This window comes from Ipomoea nil, unplaced genomic scaffold (genome assembly GCF_001879475.1).
Source record: "Ipomoea nil cultivar Tokyo-kokei standard unplaced genomic scaffold, Asagao_1.1 scaffold3314, whole genome shotgun sequence".
In the NCBI taxonomy this organism is placed as follows: domain Eukaryota; kingdom Viridiplantae; phylum Streptophyta; class Magnoliopsida; order Solanales; family Convolvulaceae; genus Ipomoea; species Ipomoea nil.
The window spans coordinates 4,585,858-4,596,833 of record NW_017619742.1 but is presented as its reverse complement, the minus strand read 5'-3'; the positions used below and the strand labels follow the sequence as shown (position 1 = coordinate 4,596,833).

Genomic DNA, 10,976 nt, shown 5'->3' with positions numbered 1-10,976 from the left:
TTTATATATTTAAAGAGTTAGAAACTACGATAAAAATATTGTTAAACACAAAAAAAAAAAAATCAAATTTAAAATTAAGTAAAAAAATACTGAAGAAAATAAACAAAGAAGAAAGAGTTACTTTGACCAATGAATAGTAAGTAAGACAGATAAAATGGGACTGATGGAATATTAATTAGTATCCTACAAAAATAAAAACATATTAATTAGTACTAGAGAATTCACAAGTAAAAGAAATACATCGTACAAAACACAAACATCGGACTTGAGAATGCTAAAGCAATAAAAATACAACGTAAATTATGATAAAGAAAACATATTGCTTCACTATTTGAACTTATTAAGCAAGAAGAAAATGTGAACAAACTTTCTCTCAATGTTGCATTGTTCGCAAAAGGCTGGCTTTGATTGATCGTAATTCTTTCATTGCGGTGCAAGCATCCATCCTTTCTCTTGGCGATTTCACTGAACAAGCAATCCCAATCCCCAAAACTGAACATACTATTTCAAGAATTCTATCATTGCTTATATGAGAGCTTCTGCTTGAAGTGTCCTCATTGTATAGCAGTCTTGGATCAGCAATCTCCATGGCTCTATCCGGTAGGGCACTTTTAACATACTCATGTAGATTTAAACCATTAATGAAAGTTTCATCGGTGGGACTTTTTCCTGTAAATGTTTCCAATAGGAGTATTCCAAAGCTATACATATCGCCAAATGTTGAGATTTCACTTCCCATGCCATACTCTGAGAGATATAGATATTTAATTTTAGACCATAGCACATTAATAAGTACATAAAGGTAACAAATATTTAAAGTAAATTGTATGTCGCTCGAAATAGTAATATGAATTCAAAGATGTTGAGATTCATGAAAACACTTGAAATTTACCTTCAAGTTACTTATACAAAATTAGAGTTAATACCTTTCACCAAAAAAAAAAATAAAAAAAACAAGAGTTAATACCTAATTTAGTCCTCAACTATAGTGGGTTTTTTTTTTTTTTTTTTTTTTTTTTTTTTTTTTTTTTAATGTAGTCCGGAACGATTTTTTGTGGTTAATTAGGTTCTCGACTTTGATGGTTTTACCCAATTGAGTAACAACTATAGTAGATAACTAAATAGAGACCAGGACTATGTGGTCCAATGGTACCCGGGTTGGACTTTCATTTATAAGGTTGTGAGTTCGAGCCTCAGTGGAGGTGTTATTAGCTCTTTGTGTTTTAGTAGGTTGAGAAAGTATATGAACAGATACTACATTGTAATAGAGCTACTTGAGTAAAACTACTGTAGTTGAACTGTTGAAGACTAAATTGAGTATTAATAGAGGTGAAATTGTCAAGTTATTTTAACAGTTGATTCAATTGTGTAAAACCATCAAAGTTGAGTACCTAATTAAGCACAAAAAGTCATTTAGTACTAAATTAAAAAAAAAAAAAGCATTTAGTACTAAATTAAAAAAAAAAAAAGCACTATAATCGAGAACTCGCATGTGCAACCTCCCGAAGAAACCTCGCTAATCCAAAGTCACTTACATGAGCAACCAAGTCACTATCCAAAAGAACATTGCTCGGTTTGAGATCGCAATGAACTAAAGGTGTTCCGCACTCATCATGAAGATACTCGAGTGCACAAGCAATATCAATCCCAATGTTTACTCTTTCCACCAAGCCCAAACTTGTAAGCTCACTACTTTGCTCATTTGCTTTTGATGAACAATCATGGAGCCAAGTCTCCAAGTTTCCCTCTTCCATGTATTTGTAAATGATTGCCTTGAAATCATTGCCATTATAATCAGTGCCAGAACATGATGATATAACCTTTGCTAGGTTTCGATGCCTGATCTGCCTTAATGCATCACACTCGGCAATAAAACTCTTAGAAGCCCCTTTCACCTGAAGTTTGAGCACCTTTATAGCAACAACATCGCATTGTTCATCAACATTGCCTTTGTACACTGAGCTAAACTTTCCTGAGCCAATTAAATTTTCTTCTGAGAAACCTTTGGTTGCATTGTGTAGGCTCTTGTAAGACACCATAGGTATGGCATCCATTGTTTTTTGGCCCTCCAATGATGCATCCTTTCTTCCTCTTTGCAAGTAATTGCATATGAAGAAAGACACCAACACTAATAATGCCAAAACTACACATGGAATAGATATTGCTATCTTCAATCCTAAGGACATTTGGGATTTTTGGGATATTTGTTTTATGGAACATTTTGGCAAATGTAGCACAAGCTGTACACCCCCACATAGCTTATTATTGCCTTCAAGGAAAGCACCATTTTCTTTTGTGAAAACTCCTTGAAATGGGACCTCCCCCTCTAGATCATTGTGAGACAAATTAAGGTAAGTTAATGAACCAAGGTTTGCAAGAGTGTCTGGGATTTTCCCTGTGAGGTGATTAGAAGAGAGATCTAAGGTTTCAACAGTTTTCAAAGAACTAAAACTTAGAGGAATTTTACCAAAAAGTCGATTATTTGAAAGGTTCAAAAAGATCAAACTTTTCAAGCCACCAATCTCTGAAGGGAGAAGACCTGTTAAAGTGTTGTGGGAGATGTCTACGTGTACAAGTCCTGAACCTAGATGAAAAATTTCTTTTGGTATGTACCCTCTAAGATTGTTTGAATAAAGGTCCATTTCATCTAAGAATTTGCAATTGGCTAGACCAAAAGGTATAAGCCCTTCTAGATTGTTTGAAGCCAAAGAGAGGGTACTTAACATGGTTATGTTTCCCAATGAAGTTGGAATTTCCCCAGACAATTTATTCCACCCAAGTTCCAACTTATACAAATTTGGAAGCTTTCCTATAGTGTTTGGAATAATCCCACTTAACTGGTTACCCATCAACCGTAATTGCTCCATGTTGACAAGTTGACCAATTCCAATAGGGATCTTTCCAAATATGTGGTTATTTTCTATATCAAAATAGGTGAGATTTGAGATATTACCAATATATGGTGGAAAATCACCTCCAAAATTACAATCCCCCAGATATAGAACCTGCAGATCAGTACAATTGGTTAGGGGTGCCACGAACTTCAAATCCCCAGAATTTCCACTTCCAAGATGCTGGTTGCCACCAAGCAAAAGATTTTGCAAGTTCTTTAAGCCTCCAAGATTTGGTACTTCTCCAGTCAAATTGTTATCATCAAGTTGAATCACTTGAAGTCCCGGAGCATTTGATAACCAAAGTGGTATATGACCAACAAAGCTATTGTTGCTGACACTAAAAAACTCCATTGTATCACTCATATTTAGAGGGAGTTCTCCTTCAAGTTGATTGTTTTGAAGGTCAAATTTCACTAATGACAAATTGGACATTGACATAGGAATGGTGCCAGAAAGGTTGTTAGTGCAGAGCTCGATGGAACTTAAGTTTTTGAGCCTACCAAGAGAGTTTGGGATCTCTCCTTGTAGATTGTTTTCAATGATTTGGACCTCCACTAGTGAGGAGAGGTTTCCATACTGTGTAGGAATCTCTCCTGTCAGCTTGTTCTGCTTGGCATACAGGTATTGAAGCTTAGACAAGGATTGGAGCTCTAATGGAAGCCTGCCTGTTAAATTGTTAATCCCCAAATCAATCACTTTCAGGTGCCAACACCCTGATATGTTCTTAGGTATTTCACCAGAAAGTGAATTGCTACTAAGCTGCAAGATTTGCAGTCGCGATAATCGACCAATCTCTTCGGGGATTTTGCCAGTAAAACCATTGTTATCCAGCCAGATTTCCCTAAGAAAACTTAGGTTTCCAATTGCGGGTGATAATGGACCTTGGAGTTTGCTCGACGTCAAGTTAATTATAACAACTCGTTGATGTTTGCGGCCACAAGTTATCCCCTCCCATTTACAGAAATGGATGGACTCATTCCATGACGCAGTGAGTTGTAGTGGATATGATATTAGAGCATCTTTGAATGATATCAATGCATGTTGATCTGTAGCGTTTGCAGACAAGGAGAAAGAAGGGTGGCAATAAAGGGAGAAGATAATGGAGAAAGGTAAGAGGAAGTGCCAACAAGTTAGCTCTCCAAGGAAAGACATTTTTGAAGGCATACTTATTTCTTGAAGCTTTTTTTTTTTTTTTTTCTCTGTTTTGAGGGAGGAAAGTATAATATTTGTGGGATGCAAAAGGAGTATTTGTTTAATGCTTGAGAGAATGAGTATAGATGGAGATCGAGGTTGTTATATATATAGAGGACATAAATATTATACTTTGCCATTAAATGGGATGAATATATTGACCTCTTTTTTTAGGGTAAGAGAAGAAACTCTTAACCACGTACTACTCAAGGGTATGTTCAGGATAAACTCTTCAATTCTATTGTATAAACAGCTCGCATATCATCCATCGAAAGTAAATCAAGCAAAGAATTGAAGACTTTATCCAATTGGCTCAACCAGTTAAGATGATGTTGGTAAGAACTAAAAATTAAAGTGAATATATTAAGATTTATTTATATTATGATATGAGGTGAGCATTAATTATTAGGAGGTAAAGGTTAGATGAAAAAAAATAGCATTTTTCCATAGGGGTAATACTTGCAAGTTAGACCAAAAAAAGAAAAAAATTGCATTTTGCATTCGGATATGATTCATACTCTTGCTTCTGGGGCCTATGCCCAAACTAGTTCTTTGTACTGGGAGACCGTCCCACCTGACTCTATTTCTGCGTTGCTTTAATACTATTCTTTTTTGGTTTTCAAAAAAAAAATGTAATTATATCAAAATGATATTTTAGTTGTGTTATAATGAAACTACAGTAGTATAAAGTGAAACTGAATAACAGTATCACATTCACATATTTGAGTGCATAAATGACACTTTTCCCCCCTAAGTTATATACTTATAGCACTTTTCCCCACTGAATTATTTAAGTGGCTATTTTTCCCCCTGAAATGTTAAATGGACATATTTACGCTTAAAATAAATATTTCATTTATTTTTCTTCTCCAACAAATTATGACCATGATTTGGTTCAAATCGAACATACACTATAGCAACCAAACGAAATATTCTAATTACAATTTAGAATCGAAACTCGATATTTAGAGTTTATTAAAATCGCAAACCGGAACAGCCGGTTCATGTTCCGAACTGAAAAAATAAAAACATTTATTGTTGAATTTAGACTATTTTAAAATAAAGACGATTCAAAATCGCAAACCGGATCCATAACCGCCCGTTCACGGTTCAAGATCTAGTTTTCTCGATTCATAATTTTAATAAACTGAAATCTAAATATTGGGTTCTAGATCTGAATCATAACTGGAAACTTTCAATTCGATTGCTATAATGTCCAGTTCAGTTCGAACTGAACCGTAGTCTTCCCTACGTATAAGCAATAATTTGTTGGAGATGAAAAATAAATAAAATGTTTACTTTAAGGGTAGAAGTGTTAATTTAATATATCAAGGGGGAAAACTACCACTTTTAGAATAATTGAGGGGGTTAATGTGCTTACATGAATAATTGATGGGAAAATGTGTTATTAACATATAATTCAGGGGGAAAAAGTGACATTTTCCCTTTATATAATCTAATGAAACCATAGTGGAATTAGAGTCTGTTTGGCAGAGCTTATTTAAGCGCTTATAGCTTATTTTAAGCTACTAATAAGCTATAAGCTCCATTTGGTAATGTTTCCAAAATAAGCTCGTACCTTAAACTAAGCGCTTATTTTGGAACCCTACTTTAGGTAGCGTTTCAAAATAAGTTAGTAGCTTCTTAACTTTTTTTCCATCCCTGTCATTATTTTAAAGAAATGACATCCTTTACCCTTCCAAATTAAAATCGTTTTCTCCTCTCCTTTATCGCAACTTTCATCGCAATTATTATCATTATTATTATTATTATTATCATTATTATTATTATTATTATTATTATTATTATTATTATTATTATTATTATTATTATTATTATTATTATTATTAGAAATGAGACACAAAAAGACTAAAATACCCTCATTATTTTAACTATAACAATTTTCCGGTGAAATTTGGCCAGCAATTTGGCCTGAGTGATTAAAATTGACAAAAACTGCATAGTCAAAGTACTAAATTGACACTTTTAAAAGTCGGGGACTAAAATTAATAGGAACCCTATAGTCATAGGACGAAAATTGAAATATACTCTAATACGTGAAGGGTTTGTGTCTGTATGGTCAACTTGCGTTTGTATGGTCAACTAAATAACTGTTAGTTAAGCTGATAATTAGCTGATTGGTTAGTGGGTTTGACTACTTGATAGCATTAGCTGATCGTAGAAAAGTGTTTGATAAAAATCAACTATTAGCTGATAGCTGATTACATACAAAATGATTTTCTAAAAAAGGTGATCGAAAAACTACTTTGACCAGCTTTTTGAATTTTAACATTTTGCAGCAATAAGTTGTTACAAAAAAATAATTAATTAATCAAACACTCGATTGTTTAATTAAGTCAAACAACTAATTAATCGATTAATAGACTCACTATTTTACCAAACACGACAATTTTTAATTTCTTGCACACAAAATTAAAAATTATATATAAAAAAAATCTGAAGAGACGTAGGTGGACTTGCGTCTCTATGGTCAACTTTGTCTACAACACATGTTATTTCCTTTGCCATTTTCATCAAGTATGCAGTGTTTATTAAGAGTTACGGGTTAGGACTTGATTTTGTGACAACAACATTTGTGACTTTAAAGTTGTTTCACTTTCTATCTTTTACTATTCTTTATCAGATAAGCTAATCAATACTCATGAGGACAAGATTGCAAGAGATTAGTTCTCAATTAAGCTTCAATTCATTGGTAAGATGACATTTCAACTAAGACTTTCCTGTCCTTTCCTAAAGCGCTTTCTATGTTCTATTTTGCTTTTGAACTTTATTTTATTTTTCTTTTGTATTTAATTATTTCATTTGTTCTTTTGTAATATAATGGTACGTTGTATTCAGATTTATTATCCTACGCCAACATTTCTGAGTTTAATATTCATTTTAACATAGCTGTGATTTCTTGTATGTGTGATATTCAATAATCTTGGTTAATATTTTGATTTATCTGATCGCAAACCCTAAACTTGTTTGTTCGATCAGTTATTGTAACAGCAATACGACTAGATGCGGAATGTAAATCAAACAGAAAGTAAATGACACAGAGTATTCTTTACCCAGTTCGATGTAAACACAACTACATCTGGGACATACCCATCAGTGAGTCCAACCACTTATTTAGTTTGTTATAATAATTTTGTCAATTAAAAGTTGGAGTTTATGATACTAAACATTAACAATAGCTGAGTAAGTTTGTTTTGTGTCTGATAAACAAGATTCAGATTAATTAAAAAAAAAAGGCTAAGGATGAGTATGCATGGAGAAAATTAAAGACGACGAAAGAAATAATATTTCAAAAATGGTAGGCTCTTTCCTCTTCATTAGGTAATGAGATTTTGTACTAGTCATTAAAAATAGCCTTCAACCTTTGCTTTCTGTTACTGCCGTGAGAGAAACAGGACAAAAGAAGAGGAAAGATCATTGCTTCAGGAAAATGACCCAAACTTATTAGTCACAAAGTGCCAAGGGTGGAATTTTATACCAAGAAATACATACAAGAGATACATAATTTAACAAGATAAATTATAATGATGGAAGTTGATGGTTGTCACACTATTTTGCCTACAGTTGCGGCATGCTATTCTCATTCCCAACTTTATCACACTAATACAAAAATAATCAAAGAAGTATGTAGTAGAAGACAATTTGTGTATATTATACTACAAAGTTGTATAGTACATAACTACATAGAAGAAGAGTATCAATTTCACGTGTCAGTATTTAACAGAGGCGTAAAATATTTTTTTTTTAAATTAAAAATACTTTAGACGTCCGTACTTCACTAAGTTCATGTGCTTATAATATTGCTTTTTTAAATAAATAAAAAGTATTTTAACGTCTATATATACTTGACTAAGGGAGTCTATTCAATCATGACTTTTGTAGAGTTACTTTTAAAATTTTAATTGTAATTTTGCATTTCCTCAATTTAAGGATATTAATAGGATTAAATGACTGATGGATTAGACTGACAGAAACAACGATGATGTCAGTCAGTTAGATAGATTGCCGATTTGTTTGCAGAAAGATTAAACTAAGGCAGACACAATAAACAACACACAAGATGTTTACCCAGTTCGATACAGTGTGTATCTACATCTGGGGGACGATCACAGAGGCGTCAAATCCACTAACTCATAATCCAATGTACAAAGGTAGAGAAACAATAATCTCACCCAAGTGACCCACACAAGGTACGTACTCAGTCTACACAGATTTAGTGGATTGTTGAAATTGGAGAGCCGTGCATCCAGAAGTCCAATGAAATCCCTTCACTTGGAGAGCTAACTCTGATGCAGTCCAAAGTTGTTCCCACAACTGTGTGATCTTAGCGTCCTTTTCGTTTAAGCAACGATATCTCTTCTCAAGTTCTTCATCATAATCACCAAGAACAAATTGTCTTGAGAAGAGCCATGATAATCAAAGATGTAATCTCTTAGTATGAGTCGGAGTGTTTCTTTCTTTGTAAATGTGTAACCCTAATTCATGACCGAATAAGGGTACTTATACTTCCATAGCAAGAACACTTTCCAAAGGTATCTCTGATTGTAGATGGTAGGACGATATGAGAAGAATGTAATCTTAAAGATTCGGTCCATACCTTTCCAAGACAGATTCGCTGATATTCTTTCCAAAGCTGACTTCTTATTCCGCGTTCAGTGAAAAGGAAACATCTTCCTAAAACAGATCTTCAGTGTTAGTACGTCTGTTGCTGTATCTGATCAATTAGTCTTCTGTAAAACAAAACCGACACCAAGCTAACCCTATCTTAGATTGCCATAATAATATTGCCAATTATATGTTGGGGTTTTTTGAGCAATTAAAACAGTAACAAACTCCCCCTTTGGCTATTATTTGGCAAAACAACTCGACTAAGATAAGAAGACAACCTAGATAGGACAAAGATAACAAATGCATAAAAGTCAAAGATCTGAATTACAATTCTTAACAAAGAGAACAAAAAAAAAAAAAAAAAAAACAGCATACAAATTATGCTGAAACAAAGCAACAGTCTTCATACGGATGGTGGCATCACAATCAGACGCCCAGACAGGGCCAGAAGGTACAAAGTCCTACAAAAACACTCCCCCTGAGTTCCACACCCCCCCTTTTTGGCAAAAAATAGACAAAGAGCATTCAAGCATTGGAGGGATCCTCACCGTCAGACTTAGCAGCATCAGCAACAGCAGATTCAATCAAGCTTAAGCGGAGAAGAACGGTAGCCAATTCAGTATGGGCCGCAGTCAGCTGCTTCGCAATAATTCCATGAATTGAAACATGTGCTCCATCTCAACTAAAAGCCTAAGCTGATAGTTGGATTCCACGTTAATGGCTATATGCTCACACGCCCCCCTCACGTGTGCGGTGGGTTCCAAGCAACATGTGGACCGGTAAACCGTAGTCGCTTATGAGTGGCGCTGAGATTCGAACCCATGACCTTTGGTCTAGCTCTGATACCAAATTGAAACATGTGCTCCATCTCAACTAAAAACCTAAGCTGATAGTTGGATTGCACGTTAATGGCTATATGCTCACACCATGAACAGTCTCAAGTTCAGATACTCGGGCCTTCAAGCGAAGAGAGAGTTGAACATCCTTCGCATGTGGTGAATCATCATCCACATTGTCAGCATCAGAAGTGGGAAGAGCATTCACCGGCGTAACATCTCGAATGTGTTTTCCAGTCAGAAGACGGTGATCAACAGTATACAGAAGAGTCAGACTGATAACCTCACTAGGCATTGGCACAAGGCCCTGCGATGTTAGAACCCCAAATATAAGGTTAGGAAAAGGTAACCTTACCTTCTGTTCTCGCGGATGAATCAACGTGAGGATATGATAGAAGATCCATGACCCTAGATCAATCGACATTTTAGTTCCAATCCGAAACAGAAGAGCTGCCAATTGCTTGCCAACCGTATGAAAATGAGCAGATGGTAGCCAGTTGTGAAGAGCAATACGGTGCAGAATGACATATTTGGAGGTGAGTTTCGAGCTAGACAGAGTATCAATGTCACACGTAGTCCATGCAGAGGTTTGTCCACCTGTAAGGGTCTTTGCCACCAAATCCCAGTCCGTGATTTCTTCTTCGTCAACAGCCTTCAAACCATAATATTCATTTATCACATCTGGACCAAAGACATACCATTTTCCCCGGATGAAGATTTGCATGCACCGCGTCCCGGTCAAATTGTCAATCTCCTCATTAAGATTACAATAGAACTCGTAAGTCAGTAGCTTCGAGTAAGGACAGATGTTTGTCCCAAAAGAGGTAAGGTGAAAGTCTAGAGGGGGGGGGGGGGGGAGAATAGACTTTCAAACTTTTTCGCACAGCACAACAATTGCTAAGCTAGAGATAAACCAAAACTCTTAACTACATTGTTAGAGTATGGTGCACAGCGGAATTAAATAAAGATAAAGTGTGTGTGAGATTGTGAGCAGTATATCTCGTGTAGAGCAAGTAAAGTGCAATAAGTAAAGAAAGCAGTAAATAACACAAGACAATTATAGTGGTTCGCGAGGTGGTGTAATCCTCCTACTCCACTTGCTCTTATCTCCATGAGTAATTCACTATATCCACCACTTCTTAGTTCCAAGATACAATGAATTTCCGTGATCTAGTGCTTTGATCACCAAGCCCGCACTAATCACGCCAAGTGACACCATACTGCTGCTTCAGGTTTCACGTCGACGCGCTACTATCCCAGGATTTCACGACTCCGTGTTACTTTCCCCCCGTCTTCCACACTCTGGTAGAAACGTATCCCATGATCAAGTGCTTTGATCACAAAGCCCGCACTAATCACGCCCAGTGCCTCCGACACTGCTGCTTCGGATCTCACAGCTCCGTGTGACGATCCAGGATTTCACAGC

The 10,976-nt window shown here is 35.5% G+C and overlaps 1 protein-coding gene across 1 annotated transcript; it reads right to left on the bottom strand.

Moving 5' to 3' along the window:
• Positions 1-373: 373 nt before the first annotated feature.
• Positions 374-4,176, bottom strand: LOC109169439 (receptor kinase-like protein Xa21). Its single transcript, XM_019318321.1, has 3 exons — positions 3,444-4,176; positions 1,487-3,410; positions 374-747 (listed from the first exon to the last, which is right to left on the bottom strand). The coding sequence occupies exons 1-3, from the start codon at positions 4,056-4,058 to the stop codon at positions 374-376; spliced, it is 2,913 nt and encodes a 970-aa protein (XP_019173866.1). The 5' UTR covers positions 4,059-4,176.
• Positions 4,177-10,976: the final 6,800 nt, after the last annotated feature.